Source organism: Hevea brasiliensis, chromosome 4 (genome assembly GCF_030052815.1).
Source record: "Hevea brasiliensis isolate MT/VB/25A 57/8 chromosome 4, ASM3005281v1, whole genome shotgun sequence".
Taxonomy (NCBI): Eukaryota; Viridiplantae; Streptophyta; class Magnoliopsida; order Malpighiales; family Euphorbiaceae; genus Hevea; species Hevea brasiliensis.
In genome coordinates, this window is record NC_079496.1 from 23,091,412 (window position 1) to 23,110,297 (window position 18,886).

At 31.7% G+C, this 18,886-nt stretch overlaps 1 protein-coding gene and 1 pseudogene across 1 annotated transcript; one reads left to right on the forward strand and one right to left on the reverse strand.

Annotated features, from left to right (window-relative positions):
* The first annotated feature begins 8,264 nt into the window (after positions 1–8,264).
* LOC110645570 (peroxidase 15-like) lies at positions 8,265–9,973 on the forward strand. The gene is made up of 4 exons (XM_021798775.2): positions 8,265–8,532; positions 8,638–8,829; positions 9,109–9,277; positions 9,369–9,973. Exons 1-4 carry the CDS (start codon positions 8,269–8,271, stop codon positions 9,821–9,823), a joined length of 1,080 nt encoding a protein of 359 aa, XP_021654467.2. The 5' UTR covers positions 8,265–8,268; the 3' UTR covers positions 9,824–9,973.
* Positions 9,974–10,978: 1,005 nt separating this feature from the next.
* LOC110645568 (receptor-like protein 9a) lies at positions 10,979–16,995 on the reverse strand (annotated as a pseudogene).
* Positions 16,996–18,886: the final 1,891 nt, after the last annotated feature.

The window sequence follows — 18,886 nt, forward strand, 5'->3', positions numbered from 1 at the left end:
CAGTCCAGGACGCTGCTTCCACCCAAGCCCAACTTTCGTCCACTCAGGACTATATCACTGAGATTGAGGGTCGGATGAAATCCTATGAGGACAAGATAGCCGAACTAGAGCGGGGAATAGAAGAAGCTCGAGCCCTCCGAACTGCCGATGTCACTCGCCTTACCGAAGAGATCAGAGTGAAAGAAGAAGAGGCTGTGACGAGGGAAGCTGGCGCCTATGTGAATGCACATGGCGATCTGCTGGCCGAGCTCAAAAGGCCTTATCTTGGGGAAGACTTCTCCTAGATGGTGGATCTTGCTCCTAGAGATGAAGAAGAGAGCGAGGAGGAGCCCAAGAGAGAGGGAAGGGATGAGAGAATTGAGAATGTATCTGGGAAGTAGGCTAAGGGAGACCCTCCTGCCGAATAACTTGTAAATTTTTATTTTGAAATGAATTGAAGCCCTCTCTTTTGTTCAATTTCTTGATGAGATCGGAAAACGTCCCAATTGTAAGAGTACTTGATTGTTTGAACGTATTAGAACATTAAACTTTAAAGCAATTATTAACCTAAGTATAAGAGATTGGAAAGACATACTCGTAAGCATGAGATCGGACTAAGCCATAACCAAACACCGGGTGAAACTTTAGAACATTAGAATTGGAAAGACTTAATTTGAATTCTTGATGTCGGGATCATCATTAGACCAGATAGAAACCTTAACTTTATTTTAAGGAATATCTGGGACATTCAGGTGAGAAGCCCGATTTTAACACTAGCTAAATGAATTTCCACAATATTTGTAAAGAGAGATCGGAGGCGAGACTAGATAGTCCGGAGACCTGTAATTGATTCGAACCCCTCTGATAAGAGATCAGAAAACAATTAACTAAGTGTGGGATCAGTTTATTTTATGGTCGAGCAATCGATGTGTTCGGAAAAATCATTTGTGATCGAAGGACATCGACTGAGAGTTGATTTTAAAGTCCCTTGACTTTGGTGATCGGCCAAAATATGGTATCGACACGTAAGATAACGAAATTAAATAGACATTAAATTAATATTGTACACGACAAGACGGAATAGGGTGTTCCGGCACCTAATGTAGCACACCTTGCTCGGCTATACTGTAGATGGGTGAGGGGTGTTACACAGTCTCTAAATTAATTTCTTTACAATTAGTTAATGATCAATTGTAAGTTATAGAAGATATTAACTTTCTAAGCTCTTAGCTCTTTGATGATTCAAAGTGCCATTAGAACAGTCTCATTCTCCACCACATTATTGGTTAGTCAGAATGTGAGCTTTGTTGCATACTTAAGTTTTGCTTTGTACAACCTTTAGAAGGCTATCTTGATTCTTGTGTGTTGATGTTTATTCGATATTAAGGATAGGAGTGAGTTCTGCTACAATGTCAGCTAACACTTGGACTTTGAGCATTATTCTTGGGATAGCGAATGTCATATGCTATAAGGATCACTAATCATATTGCTAACTGTCTTGATGCTTTTGGTCAATGCAGAAATTTGTGAAGTGGGTAGTTTGTCCAAACTTCTATTATGTGAGCTTTAAAGTACGGCTTGAGCTTTGTTGCAATAGATAGGATAATAAGACAAGCTTCTCAAGAATTAGGTAATTAAGCTCTAGATCCTTCAACACTTTGCTAGTATAATATATTAGTCTTTGTTCACCTACTTCTTCTCAAAGTAGAATCGAACTAACAATTTCTTGAGTCACTACAAGATATAAAAACAATACCTTGCCTGGTTTTAGCGAGTCAAGCAAAGGTGGGATTGATAAAAACTTTTTTAAGTCATTAAAAGCTACTTGGCATTCCTCACCCCATTTTAATTGTTTCCTTGCCTTCAACACTTAGAAAAATAGTAGGCATTTCTAGGTCTAGCAACTCATGAATCTTCCCAGTGCTGTTATCCTTCCATTCAATCTATGAATTTCCTTAATGCTATTTAGTGATTGCATGTCCATGATAGCTTGGATTTTCTCTAGATTTGCTTCTATTCCTCGCTCAGATATCATATACTTGAGGGATTTCCTTGTTTTTACATCAAAAGTACATTTTGTCAGGGTTGAGTTTCATACCTGCATTGTCAAGAACATCAAAGGCTTTGTAGATGTCCAGAGCATAGTCTTCGATAGTTTTGGATTTGATGATCATATCATCAATATTGACCTCAATAGTTCACCCTTTCAGCTCTCTAAAGATGCTATCAACCAGTTGCTAATACGTCGCTCCTACATTTTTTACTTCAAATGGCATTACTCGATAACAAAACACTCCAGCGTCCATTATAAAGGCTATCTTTTCTTCATCGTCGGAGTCCATTTTGAGCTGATGGTATCTTGAAATAATGTTCACCAGAGATACTATGGTATGCGCAACTGTTGCATCTATAAATTTGTCAGTTATTATTAATAGGTAATGGTTTTTTGAGCATGCTTATTTAAGTGCGTATAATCAACACACATCCGTGATTCCCATTCGCCTTTTAGACTAAGACGACATTGGATAGCCAAGCGGGGTCTTTTATCTCTCTTTTCAAATTTGCATCCAACAAATTTTTAATTTCATTAGTAATTACTTCTTGGCATTCTGGTGCAAAACGCTTCTTCTTCTATTGTATAGGCTTTACTTCTAGATTTATGTTTAGCTCGTGTTTTATTATGGTTGGATCAATGCTAGTGACATCTTCTAGGGACCATGCAAAAGTTGCCATCTTGCTTATAAGTGTTTAGATGATTGCATCTCTGTTCTGCTAATATTAATTTGATTCTAGATCTCTCATTGAATTGGAACAAGTTCAACAGTGGATCATGAAATTGAAGTACCTTTTCACCTTTAACCAGTTCGACTTCTATTACTAGATCAGTCGGTTTTGGTGAAATCTATCTTTTTGGCTTTTCCAATAACTCAAATAGTAAAGTTAACTTAGTGACTACTTTGTTTGACTTTTTATAACACTCCTGTGCTGACTTTTGGCTTCCTTGGACAATGGCTATCCTCACAGGGGTGGGCAACTTCATGCATAGCCATTCCATACTGATCAATATCCCATTATTGTGCAACACCAAGCAATATCCCATTATTGTTCAACACCAAGCAACAAAGGATGACATTGTATGACAATAGGATTTCCACTACTGCAAACTCGGTGTAGACCTCACACTTGAATCCCTTATTGCCTAAGACTATTGCCAAATTTATTATTTTAAGGATAGGTATTGTCTTGTCACTAAGCTTAACCAAAGACTATTGCCTAAGACTTTTGCCAGGTTCTCATAGTTGTATCTAAGCTTTTCCATAACTTCTCAAGTGATAGGGTTGACCGAGCTTCCTGTATCTATGAGGACTCGACAGATAGTATACTTGCTCACCTACACAAACATAACTAAAGGGTTAAAATGGGGTTGGGTTACCATGTGGTCCCCCGAACAGAATGTGATGGGCTCCTTTCTCTGCTCATTATTCTCCACTAAAAGGATTGCTAGGCTACTTGTCCCCATTGGCTAGCCTTTTGTTGTTAGCCTTCTTAGTGTTTGGTCCACCTGCGATGACATAATTATTACTATCGGCTTATCCTTCTTTGTAATGGTTGTGTCTTTGTAGAAGGTGTTCCTCGCCTGTCAGATGCTCGATCATTTTTGAAATCCTTGGTGAACTATTTAAGGCAACCATCCCATATCAACTGCTCGATCTCATCTTTTAGTTACTTGCATTCGTCAGTTCTGTGGCCATGGTCTTCATGAAACTTGCAAAACTTACTCTTATCCCTTTTACTCAAGGTGTTCGAATTGAGTTTGTTTGGCCATTTTATTTGTTCACCATTTTTTGGATTCACATCAAACCTTTGATCTTGCTTCACTAAGGGGTGTGTAATTTCAGAATCTTTCCTTATTTCTATTAGAATTTTTGCTTAAGCTATAGTCCCTTTTGTCCAAGTTATAGCCCTTTTTGCCCTACCTTCTATCATTATTTTATCCAGATTTCCTTTTTTCCCTCAAGGCCTGTCATTTATCATCTAGCCTAATGTATTTCTTAGCCCTCTCCATCAGTTGATAATAATCTACTGCTAAATTCTTGATTAAGGAGTTAGCAAACTTAACATTCCTTGTTCCCTTTTTCAAAGCTTCACACATAGCCTCATAGTTTAGGTTTTCCACTTGAAATGCTTAGGCATTGAACCAAGCAATGTTATCCCTCAAGGACTCCCCCTCTTATTACTTGACTTTTTAGAGGTCCAAGATTAACTTCTTAGGTGGGACTGTAAGATATGAACTTGTTTTTGAACTCTATGGCAAGCTAGTGGAAAGAATGGATTGATCCGGGCATAAGGCGCAGGTACCACTTCTGTGCCAGCCCGATCAGTGTTGTAGGGAATACCCAGCAGAGATGATAATATTCACATTATGGAGCAACATAGTTGTTCAAAAATCGGCTACATGACTTTGGGGGTCTATTGTTCCTCCATATTTGTCAAAGGTGGCCAGCTTGAATTTCGGTGGGAACTACTTAACCATGATCACCTTTGATAGGAGGAGGCATTCTCGATTCCAAAGTTTTTCTCTTTGGCCTGCTTTTGGTACCTCTGGACAACATTACCAATCGCTAATCTACCTTTGGTCATGGGTTTTCATCGGACTCCTTTTGCTTTTTTGTTATGATTTGCTCGATCTTATTTTTGTTTTTCATTTGTAGAGCGATCTTCCTTGATCACCTCTGAGGTTATTGCTTGGATTAAGGTAGGAAATGCTGGAAATGCATATCTAGTTGGTGCACTTGGAAACCTAGTAGTGCATTACTATAAGGAATCAGCCCTTTTAGAAAAAGCAATATGGGCCTCTATCTCTTTGATGCGATGAAGGACCTGTTCTAGTGTGAGCCCTTTAGGCTAGTTTTGGTGGTCAGTCCATGCTTGTGCTCCAGTGTTGTGTGGGGGAATCTATTCACTAGTGGAGGCATTGAGTCCAATGGTGTTTTGGTTGGTCCTAATTTCTGGTGGATTCATCCCAACAATGTTGGTGGCCAATCCCTTTCTGATGTTGCATGGATCTATAGCCATTAATACAAAAAGCAACAAAGGAAAATAAATTGAGATTGGAAAATCAAACTCATGAAAAAAAATTAAGAAAAGAAAATGATGGATGATTTGTGAGATATTAGTCGGTATTGTTTTCCCATAGATGGTGCCAACTAATGTTGCCATGAGTCTCTTTGACCAATCTTGGTGCCAAGTTAGCCTGTAACGCAAAGAAAACGTGAGATCGGTGGCCTAATGGCCAGCCACTCCAACTCTCAAGTTAGAGATTGATTTGAGGGCTTATGAAAGTAGAATTTGATAGAGAGTTTGGATAGTATAGAAAGTGTGCCTGATTTGAGTATTTGTCCTTGATATTTATAGACGGAAAGCTGTAGAGAGCTGTTTGAATTTATTGACGTGAATTTCGACATTTTCAGCTCCAATCCTGTGATTCATGCCTTTTTTATTTATCTTTCTATGTGAACGCTTGTTTGGATGTTGCTTGATTATGTTGGGCGAGAGCTCTATCTTACTATTGCTCAGATGTCTTAAGAGTTGATGCTTGGTTCGGGACGGATTGAGCTCTATGATGCTTGTCTTAATCAAGCTGAGCCTTTCTGATGCTTGGGCTAGGCTCAATCTGGTTATTTGTCAGGACTTTTTGACCATGTTTGACCTTCTGACCAGACTTTTGACTTTTTGACTAACACGTTGGCTCTTTAACTGACATGCTGGCTTATTTTGTCTTTTTGACTCGATTTTGATTGGGTTATATTACTTATAATCTTACTAAATTCAAATTTTATATTTAATATTTTTCATTTGAATGCAAGTTTAATATATTTAAATTTCTAACCTACTGATACATGCATGTTCATGATCGGGCATTATCAGACTAATACTCAGAATGGCATAACTAAATTTTGATTTTATATAGCAAGATATCAAAGTAAATTTCCTTTTTTAATAATGACGACTTTAAATATGTATAGCTACGGATATATATGAATGGCATGTATCACATATAAAATGTAACATTTCCATTTTGACAAAAAAAATGGAAAAGCACCACAAGCTATCTGCTTCTCTAAGCTTACAAGCTTTCTCTAATTATATATATATACTATTTAATATCTCTATTTTAATGAAACTTATGTCATAATATGAAACAAAAGTTAGCAATCAATTTATTTAACAAAATTGATAAAGTATTAAGCAGCGGTGTAATATTAGATTCTAAAGATAGCAAGTCTTTCTTGTTAAGGAATGACTTTTTCAAAGATTTTTTTATATATGTTTATATAGAGGTCGAAAAGATTGAGAAAATCAGTCATTCACAATCATTGATGAAAAATTCCTCAAAAAGTTAAAGATTTGTAATTTTTTTTTAGAAATCGAATGGATTTGGTCTTATATATACATGAGAAAAGTAATTTAAAAAGAAAGACGATATACAATTCAAACAATTTTGAATTCAACTAAAAAAATAGGTAAACCACTTTAATTGATTAAAAATATAATTACTAAACTCAAATTCTGTTTTGATCTAAAAGGATGAAATGGATTTTTTTTTGTTTGTATTTTTCTTGGTCAATAACTACAAAAGTTAAAAATTCCAACTATTGATTTGATAACTAAATGATTCTCTTATTTTAAAAAAATACAATAGTTAGTCTATATATTTTTATTTCGTTTATTCTTTAATCTCTCCGATTATTTTAAATATTATTAGTTTTAAATCTCATTCAGTTTCTATAATTTGACAACATGATTATATGATTTCTTTATTTTTTAAATTTTAAACCAATTCATATTCATAACAATAATTTCTCTCTTTTAAATACAATGATTACTAGAAAAATTTAATTTAAATTGGATAAAACGACTAAAGAGTAAATTAAATAAAAATATATGGATTAAATAATATATCAGTTAAAATAAAAGTATCATTTTTTTTTTTTCATTTTTTTCATTCTTTCAATATAACTCTTAAGAATGTCTAAAGAGTACTTCCCATTTTTTTTTTCATTCGTTTGTAGCAAAATGAAAAATTTTTATACGCATTTGTGTATATATATATATATATATATATATATATATATATATATATATATATATATATAAAATAAATTATAATTTTAAGTATATAATAATTGTTATATATGTATATATAATTTTACTAAAATTTTAATTAATTAAATTTAGTTATTTCAATTTTGGTTTAATTTGATTTGATAATAACTAATTAATCTTATTTTATTATTGCTTTAAAATTTTAATTCGTTCAATATTATCACTAAATTTCAAATTTAATTAAATTAACCAAACTCAACCCTTAATTAGAAAAGATTAATTAACTAACCTCTTATAAATTAATAAAAATTTGTTGAAATCAAACACAAGGAATAGGGATACAAATGGCATATGCTCCACAATTACAGCTTATATGTTATGAAAAGTCCAATCCATATCAGAGGTAATTAATTATTGAAAATCCAAGGAAGCTTATTTGCTAACTAACAAAAATATTTGATAATATATGAAAAAAATATGCCCCATTGGCCGCCATATTATTCATCATCAATCAATCATCAATGATGTCACATTCATGAATATGAATAGGAAATCAATATGATTACCCTAGTTAGAGAGGATAAGAATTATTTTTTATTAATTAAGTGTTTATTTTATTATAAAATATTTTTAAATTATTTATTTAATGTAAAGATTATATTTCTAAAATTAATTAAAAGAATACATGCAACTTTTTTAGTATTATTATTAAAATTATCGTTAAAAAATATTTTTTTAAATATATGAGTTAAAAAAATTAAAAAAAATCTAAAATAGATAATTGATCGAATGGAATCAAATATAAAAATATTTATATATTTTATAATTTGTTATATATAATTAATATTAAATAAATTTATGAGAAAGTTCAATTATTTAAGTTTTTTTTATGAACTTCCTATTTGTTTCAAAGTAAAGATAATTAATTTGATGAAATTAATTAATTATACAAATCTTAGAAAATTTAGAAAAAACTGCTTGCAACAAAAAGTCAAATATGAAGGCTTACTCCAAATTTACTTATAATACTCAATAATATATAATGGATTAAGTCCATATTCATATTTAATTAAAAAAATAATAATTATAAAAAAAGACAATTAATTAATGCAAGTAGCACCGCGTCCCAGCTTCCCAAATCCTGCTTTTGCATCTCTATATAATACGAGTTTGAGGTACAATATGTCACATGCAATTAAGAGAGAGAAGATAAAAAGAAAGAAAAGAATGCATTCTCCATCTCCATTAGTGGTGATTTTTGGTTTAGCTTATGGAATATTGATTGGAGGATGGTTTGCAAATGGGCAGTTGAGTTCAACATTTTATGACCAAACCTGCCCATATGCCTCTTGCATTATACGTGAAGTCATTAAGCAGGCCTTGGAATCTGATCCCAGGATTGGTGCTAGTCTCATCAGGCTTCATTTCCATGACTGCTTTGTAAATGTAACTCTCTCTCTCTCTCTCTCTCTCTCTCTCTCTCTCTCTCCAATTTTCCACAAAACTTTAGTGCATAAATTCTAAGAATTATGAAATCATCTTTGTTTTCAGGGCTGTGATGGATCAATTTTGTTGGACAATAGTCCCACTATACAGAGTGAAAAAGAAGCTATTGCAAATAACAACTCTGCCAGAGGTTTTGATGTTGTTGATACAATGAAGGCCAAGTTGGAGAGTATTTGTCCTGCCACTGTTTCTTGTGCTGATATACTCACTATTGCAGCTCAACAATCTGTTTCTTTGGTAATAAACAATCTGGGATATATATATATATATATATATATACACTCAGTGTGCTATTGGTCCAATGATTCCATGTCACACTACTAGACAGACATGGAATCATTGGACCAATAGCACACTGACTTTTAAGAAACCTTTTTTAATTGGCTGTATTTATATACGAAAATGGCAAAGTGAGAAGAACAAGAAGCTTAATTATTATACCGATTAATCTTCATTTATTTATGATTTTTTTCAAGTGTATTTTAGCTTAGACTCGTGCATATATGTTTGGTGCAGGCAGAAGGTCCCTCATGGACTAATCTATTAGGAAGAAGAGACAGCACAACAGCAAACAGAACTCTAGCAAATCTTAACATTCCAAGTCCCTTTGACACTCTTGATGGGCTCAAATTCAAGTTTACCAATGTAGGCCTCGACAACAACACCGATCTGGTTGCTCTCTCTGGTAATCCTTATTTCTTCTCTTATTCTTCAAGAAGTGAGATCGAGTTGTTATAATGTCACACTTCGGCCTGCTTGTTTTCTCTCTTTTTCAGGTGCTCACACATTTGGAAGAGCTCAATGTCGAACTTTCTCAAATCGATTATACGACTTCAACAACACTGGTCTTCCAGACCCAACATTGAACACAACGTATCTGCAAACACTTCGCCAAATATGCCCACAGGGTGGAAATGGGAGTGTAATAACCAATCTTGATTTCACAACACCTAATGCATTTGATAATAACTATTTCTCTAATCTTCTATCCAACGAAGGCCTTCTCCAGAGCGATCAAGAACTCTTTTCAACTGCTGGGGCTGATACTGTTGACATTGTTAACAATTTTAGTGAAAATCAGAGTGCTTTCTTTGAAAGCTTTGTGGAATCCATGATCAGTATGGGAAATCTTAGCGTTTTAACAGGAACTGATGGGGAGATCAGGTTGAATTGCAGAGTAGTTAATGGCAATTCAACCACAGATGATAGTCTTCTTGTGAGCTCAATATGATTTAATGACTGCTATATATAGATAATAGGCATGTATGCAAATTAAGTGCATGTAATAAAAATATATACTGGACCAGTAGCCTCCATGGGCAGTCAGAAAATCACAACCATGCCTATTTGCAAATGATGAAAGTATTAATTTATGATGAAATTTTCTTGTAATTTTTGGTTGAATGGTTTGTTTATATTGGATTGGAAAGTGCATGAACTAATGTGTAATACTACTTATAAAGCAATAAAATGTTATTAATTTCACTAACCATAATTTTGACCCATATAACAGTATCATTCTTCCAACTTAATATGATTTATAGTGAAATCACTTTTACCAATGTGGTACAAGGCTAGGGGGTTGAGGCTTGACATGGCGGCCTAGCTTGGTAATTTTATTTTTTACTTATATATTTTTTATGAAAAAAATTATAAATATATGAAAATAAATATTAAAATTTACGTTGCCCCCTTAAAAATAATGGTTGGTTTCATCATTGATGAGCCCTCCAAAATTGACTTACATAAAATTTCTTCAAATTTTAAAAGTTTAGTTTAATTATTCAAAATTAAAAAGTTTAGTTAAAATAGCAACAAACATAAAGATTTGAATTTTTTAGCCGATTGAATTAAGTGATGATGTATTAAATTGCATGCAATATCGGCAAGTCTTTTGCAGTCCAACTCTACTTAGTTTATCTTGAGAGGACCCTTCTTCTCTAGTAGTTTCTATTCTTGTTAGGTCTACCAGGCATCCTCCTGTATTCAAGAGGCAGAATGGGTGTGTCTTGAATTTCGGGCCACATGTTAGAACTATTTAATGGTTCTATAGAATGATTGTAAAGTAGAAGGTAAATTTCTTTACTTAAATAAGGATCGACATATCTTTCTACCTCACGCTTCATGTAATAAATACAAGCAAATGCATGTGAACAAGGGACACCAGACAAATCCCATGCTCTATATTTGCAAGATTTACTATCCAACCAAATCACAAATCTATCTTCACCTACAGACACCTGAAATTTGTTGCCTATAGCAGGTTTGACAATGCAATATTTTATCCCTAATCTAGCAACCTCTATCTTTTTTTCGTGTCCTAGGGTAAATTGAATTTTCACATATAGACATTGAAACATATTTTGCAAGCTGCCTTTCCATAAGACTAGTCCTTATATCCTCTAACATGGAAATACAAGGCATGGTCCTAGACTTACAAATATAAGAATTGAAAGTCTTAGCTAAATTACTTTTAATAACATCAAACTTTGGCTAGGTGTTTATAAATGCTTTGCAAAATACCTTCAGGTCTTGTTTCAAAAAATCTTCATATGCAAATGATGATATCTCCTTTAACTTCTCCATGCGTTCATTGAATGCTTGAACATGTGTGGCATTGACAACCTTCCAAAAGACTGATTTGAATTCTTGGCCCCTATGAATCTTCTTCCATTTAGCATAGATATGCCTAGCACAATTCTTATGCCCTGCATTAGGTGCCAGGCCTCTAATTGCCTTTGATAGTCCTTACATTTTAATATTTGATAAAATGTTAGTAATTAAAATTTTAAGATAAAATGAAAATGAGTAAAGGAAAAAAAGCTACATTCTGTTGGTCATTGACTAGTGTTAAACCAAGTCCATTAAAATGAAAATAAGTAAAGCAAAAAAAGCTACCTTCTGTTGATCACTGACTAGTGTCAAACCAAGTCCATCATCTAAATTTAAATCCTCAAATAGCCTTTCCAAAAACCACCTCCAACCATTCTTTTTTTCACCTTCAATAATACACCAAGCTATTGGAAACATGTGATTGTTTCCATCTCTTGCCATTGCACTTAGTAGTGCACCACTAATAACTGTCTTCAGAAAACAACCATACAAGCATATACAAGTCCTGCAACACTCCAAGTAACCTTTCCTTAGACAACTAAATCCTACATAAAACCTTTTGAAAACTGGCTTTCCATTTGTCCCAAATACATTAGTAATCAACTCAAACTTCCCTTCTCTGTCAACTTTTTCTAACTCAGCTTTGTAAGATCCCAACTTTGCATAATGTTCCTCAAAACTGCCTCTTAGTATTTTCCTTGCTTTGGTTCTTGCTCTATGACAGACCCATTTGGATACCCTCAAAGAGTACCTTTCTTGCAACTCACTTGCCATTTCATCAACTCCATAATTTTGGTTCCTTCTGAATTTATGCAATAACTCCTTTGCAATCCAGTTTGATGTTGCGTGCCTATTAGATAAGCTACTGTAACACTTATGTACCACCCCATTATATCTCTTAACTTGATAGGTCCTTTCACCTATCTTTATAGCAGCATATAAAGTCCATGGGTAACTTCCTTCACATCCTCAAAAAGCATAATTTGAGCAAAAACTCAAGTGAAGTGTGATCATAGCTTGGATTGTACATAATTTGCCTCTTCTTTTTCTTCTTACTAAAGTCACCTAAATCATTCTTATCACTTGTATAAGGAGTTTCAAACCCCTTATCATTAGATTCTTCATACTCACTGACATTCTCAATTTCAACACACATGTCATTAGTAGGATTCACATTTTTAATACTAACAGGATGTGAACTACCTAACACATCATTAACTGACTCAACATTTATTCCATCATAAGCTGGTGTTTCATTAAATTGCTTCCTAGTTTTCAAAGCTATTAGAAATACCTCATCCTTTGTCTCATATTCATTAACTAAACTCTTATAAATTGAGTTTTCTTCTTCACTATTAACTATTGGTTGAAAGTCCTTATCATCTCAGTCATCATTACTTTCATTGAACATAGGAGCATCATTTAATGGCATTTCTATTTGCATTTGGCAATAAGGCTTAACATTTACTCTAATTCCATGATTGATAACTTTCCTACTATCAGAAGCATGCTGCAGGCCATAAAATTCATTTTCATTTCTCTCCAAGTAACTTGTAATAGTATTTAAACTCTCCCCTTTGTCATCTGTGAACTCAATGAAAATTTTAAGAAAATCAAATTCATTTGCTTCCTACCACATCTTTCTAACTTCAGTATCATTACAAACAAGTCTTTAAAAGTCCCATGACTCCCTAGATTTAAAATATCCTATCTTACAAACCTCACCATTTCCATCATCCTTGCACTTATTAGTAATATCTATAACCCATCTCATGGCAATCACTCTAACCACCCAAAACTACAATCCCACCAACATAGGTATAAACTAGATCCTTAGTAAATTTCCTACCTATATGCACCTCAACAGGATATATATATATATATATATATATATATATATATATATATATATATATATATATATATATATAAAACTAATCACTGTTACGCATCATAAACCAATTAATACATATATCAATTTTAATTATGCCTATAACAAGCAAAAACCCTAACAATGCAATAGTAACAATAACTTTTGCATGCAAACAGTGACCATCTAATATACGTTTGCATTCATATCATTGAAATCAATATCAATAACAAACAAAATTCATCAAATATTGCCACCAATTGTCATACTCAATATAAAATTTCAATTATGCTAGATGTACTTGTGTTAAGGTAATAAATGAAATACCTCTTTTTCTTTTTGTTCAATAGTTCCCTCCAATCACCAAGATTTTTTGTCATTGTGCCTTTCAAAAGTCAAGACCACTTTCCACCTTACATGACACCTCTAGATAATATTCATGATGCAAACTCCTTATTCCACCTTTCGCTTAGTTGGGTCCACTGTGTCTATTAACACACAATGTAGATTCCTTCACACTTACTCTCGTTGCTCCTTACCCCTCTCTCTCTCTTTCGATTTCTCTTGTTCTTTCTCGTTTGTAGAAGGAACAAGGTTGGGGATTTAGAGATTTCACATTTCCTTTTTGTACACATGATTTGGGGATTAGTAAATAAACTTTTTTGTTTGTTTTATATGTGTTAACTCAAGTTGGGTTTATCAACTGTAGCTTAGTTAAGCTAATTAACTCGCCCATTCTAACTATGGTTCTAATCCTATGTGTCAACTAATTTCAACCATTTATAATAAGAAAGCCACATTGGATGCCACATAAGCAGGGGACACACTCCCCCTAATCCCAATTTCAAAATTGGATAAAATTTAACCAAAAATTCAAAATCTGGTGAATTGATCCAGAATTAAAAGATTTGGATTAAAACGCCAAAAGTTGCAAAGGTTTGGATTTATTGAGCCAAACCCATATTTTAATTTATTCATTTTAAGGAAAAATTGGCATGTATCTTTTAATTTATTGCTACACCAACCTCGGGGCTAGCATGGAAGATAAAAAGTGGTTATAGATCTACAGTTTTGCATTTATAGATCATCTTACTTTGCTTATACAAATTGAATAAAGTATTTAGCTGAATATCTGTAAAAATTTAATTATAGTGATAGTAAATTAAATCAAAATAAAGTAATTTTACATATATAAGTTGAAATTAGTCATAAATTACAAGTGAAATTAACAAGAACAAATTTTACAATCAAATTAAATACACTAATCCATAGGTATACTTTGTTTATTGCAAGCACTATCAACTCAAGATGTTCTAGGAATCGTTTACATTAATTAATGATACAGATGGACAAATAACTTGAAAAAAGTATCATACAAAAAATAATAACATAAAAACAGATATTGTCTACTATAATAGATAAAGTTTTGTTGCCAATAAGGATTGACATAAAGAATGGTGATGACGGCCAAAAAGAACATGAGGAAAGTTACTAAAAAACTTATAAAGAAAAATTGAGATCAATTTCGTACCATTTCCCACTTATTTCATGTGGTGATTCCATTTGTGACGAAGATGTTTCATGATCATCACCACTGCAATTTTTTCCCACTTGAGGTCCACAAAGTAATGGATTTCCTTCATAGCTATTATTCTTGAACGTACTAAACTGTCCTTTCATGTCTAGAATTCTACCTGATAAGTTATTGTAAGCCACAATAAATACTTCTAAAAAGTTTAGATCTATCAACTTTGAAGGAATTTCTCCACTTAAATTGTTGTAAGAGAGGTCTAAGCTTTCTAATTGTGATAAATTCGAGAAAGATCCTGGGATGGATTCTGTTAATTGATTGTGTGATAGGTTCAATGCATGAATCTGGGATAGCTCTCCTAACTCATATGGGATTTCACCTGTTATGTTATTAGATGATAAATCTAAACCAAACATGTAGTTAAGAGCCTTATTCTTATATGTGCTAGCTCTATATTTTTGTAACAAACTCCCATTCTTCTGCAAAGTCAACATAAAAATAATCCATGTCAGAGAAGAGAAATTCTCCAACCATTGTGATAGATCAACTGGGAAGCATATATTGTGGGAAACTAAGAAAAACTCCATCTTTGAAATTATCATAATGAAGTTCTCTTAAAGGATAGATTATGTAAGCATTGGGGTATGGCCCAGAAAAGGAGTTTCCTGAGAGATTTAGTAGGCTGATATCCTTCAACTAACAAAACCAATTTGGAATGAAGCCAACTAAATGATTTCCTCTCAATAAAAGAACCCTCAAGCCAATTTGAAACTCACCAGAGTTATTAGGAATGGTGCCTGACAACTCATTATCACTCAAGTCTAATGCATTTAGTGTTGACATATTGAACAAAGCTTTAGGTATTGAACCAGTGAATCTGTTACCTTCAAAATTTAGTTGTACTAAAGAATTTCGATTGAAGCAAGAAGGAAATGACCCAGAAAAAGAGTTATGAGAAACGTCTAGGTAACCAATTGGCAAAATTTCGCATGAAATTTGACCTTTCAAAAAATTATCACGTAAAATGAGGAAATACAGAGTTGTAAAGTTACCTATCCAACTTGGAATCTCACCATGCAATCTATTGTTGCTCAAATCAAACATCACTTGGCCAAACGTTTGATGGCCAAAATTGGTGAGTAAACTTGATAAAGTTCCCTTGGATTGGTTGCCATTTAGTTGCAGAAAAAAGAATTAAGTCAAGTTAAATATCGCTATTTGACCTTGGAAGTTATTATGAGATAGCTTCAAACTTGTCAAGGAAATGCAACTTGAAAGCAATTTCTCTGGTATTTTCCCAGAGAAGTTGTTATAAGACAAATCTAAATCATTAATTTACAGTCATCGCCAGCAAAATAAAGAAAGTCACCTTGAAGATAATTTCTAGCTAAATTAAGATGTATTATGTTGGGAAGCATCTTTACACCTATTTCTTGAAGATGCCCATTAACAGAATTATTCATAAGATTTAGAATCTCAAGTCCTCCATTTTTCCTAAGCAACCAATTAGGAAACCTTCCTTTCATTTTGTTGTGAGACAGGTCGAGTACTATTAATTTGAACTGATGAAAGAGAAACTCAGGAATAGTGTGAGACCACAACTTTGCATTTGAAGAACTTTTAATTGAAATGATGGAATCCAACCAGTTCGATCAAGGGCAATTTTGTTGCCACTTAAATAACCACCTCAAAGCTAGAATAATTAGCAAGTAAATTGAAAGAGAATAAGCCCTCAAAAAGATTATTGCTAAGACCAAAATATTTGAGGTTAGCTGGCCAAGATGAAGAAATATGCCCGGATAATTGGTTTCCAGACATATCCAAGAATTTGATAGATGTCAAATTGTCAAGGCATTGAGGAAGACTGCCCCCAAATTCATTAAAGATGAGATCTAACGCTTCAAGATGCTTCAAGCCACACAAACCTATATAGTGAAAAATTAAAAGATTAACATTAACATCTCCATTATGTAATATTGACATATGTTTTAATTGGCACACATATATAATCAAAGTATAGAGAGAAGAATAAAAATACGTAGTTCAACTATAATTGCTACGTTTATGGGCAAGATACGAGAGAAAAGTTTCAATATGGACCTGAATTGAGACCAATACTATTGGCTCACGCTCGAACTACCATTACAGACCTCACAAAAATATTTTATTTAGGTTGCAACGTGAAACTTTTTAAGCTAGGTCATAATTCAAGTTTATGAAGACATATCCAAAATTCAAGTCATATAAATAATAACAAAAAAAAAACATATTAATTGATTATAACAAAATTGGAATTTAACTTTTAGGTAAACTTACTTTGATTTGGTAAAGAGTCATTGAGTTTGTCATATGATAAAGATAATGCTTTCAGAGAACGTGTTGCCCACATATATTCAGGAATACATCCAATTAATAGATTGTTCTTCAAATTCAAAACTTCTAAATTTTTGAAAGTCGAAAAGCCTGTATAAAAAAAAAAAAGTTAATAGATTTAGATAATCTTACAATTATAAGTTTGTTGAATTTTTGAATTTAATTAGAAGCATTGGCTAATGTACTTTCATCACAATTCACAGCAATAAAATTAATGATGATAAAAAAAAAATAACTTGTGGTCGTTGATGGGATACTAAATTTTAGCATGATATTTAATTTGTCATAATAATGTTATTGTTATTATATTTCGTGAAATCTTATTTCCAAATAATAATAATAATAATAATAATATAGATTATAGATATCATTGAAAATAATATTTAGAAATATTAAAATATACAATAATTGTATATAGCTAGGCTACTACTAAGGGGAAGGGGACATTGAGCTTGTTAAAAATACCCTTTATTGTTTAAATTAATTATAATTATATTTTATTATTTAAATTAATTTTAAAGTTTGTGTACATTTAAAATTTTTAATTTTAAAGTTCACGTAAATTTAAAATTCTTAGTCTTATTCATAATTAAAATAAGAAATTAATAAGTGAAAAAATAAAAATATTATTAATATATAATGAATTAGTGATGAAAATCGTCGCTAATTAGCAATAGTATATCCATTGCCAATAATTTTAGTAAGGAAAAGCTATCAATTCTTTTAGCAGTGTCTTATTCGTCGCTAATACTTTCAACAGCGAGAAATAACCATATACAAATTTATCACTAATAATTTTTAATAACAAATTATCCATTAATAATACTTTCAACAATTAGCTATTCCATACAAATTCATCATTAATAATTTTTAGTGATAACTTATCCTTTGCTAAGTCTATAAATAATTTTAATTAAAATATTATTGTATTAATATAAATTAAAATTTTAACATTATTTTAGTAGTAATTGTACTTATGCTAAAAATCTTATTATAATTCTTTATTATTAGTATTATTAATTCATTAAAAAAATAATTAGTTTATATTATAGTCAAATTAATAAATAATATTAAATACCGAATCTTACTTATGCTAATTTATTTTTAAATATTGTAAATATTTACAAACTTATAATATCAAATTTTGAAATTATAATTTAAAAACTATTTAATTGACATAATTATAAAATTATTATTAAATATTAACTATCTAATGAAATAAAAAATTTGTATTTATATCTACAAATAGAAAATTCTATTCCTATTCAATGATAAACATTTTATTTATTATAAAGTTGTAGTTTTTTTTTTTTTAATATTAGTAAGGGATAGTTTTTACATTTATATTCTCTATTTTCTTGTAATAAGACTCAAGATAATTAACTTTGATTTATAATGTGATTCTTTTTCTTTCTTCACTAAATTTTTGTGTTTTTTATTTTTTTTTTTCTAATGGGTATATATATATATATATGTTAGAATTAAAAAATAATCCTAAACTATATAAATAGTAGAGTCAAAGGGGATGATTTAAAAAAAAAACAGAAATTAAATGTGTAAAAAATTTAAAAATACAAATAAACTTTAATTAGTAATAAAATATAATAATGATTATTTATTATAATAATAACTTATTAAATTTAATTGGCTATTGAAAATAAATATAATATAAAATATTATATCATATACAAAAAATAAGAGAAAATTAAATGAAAATAAATTAAATCACAAGTAACGAATAAAAAGGAAATGCAAAAGTTTATTTTACTTTGCATCATTAGAGTTCCATTCAATCTATTTTCAGCAAAATTGAGCACAGTCAAATTTTTAAATTTAACTAGATCTGCATCAAAGTAAGCCACAAGTATATAAGAGAGTGAGAGTTGACGACCAAAAAGATGAATCTA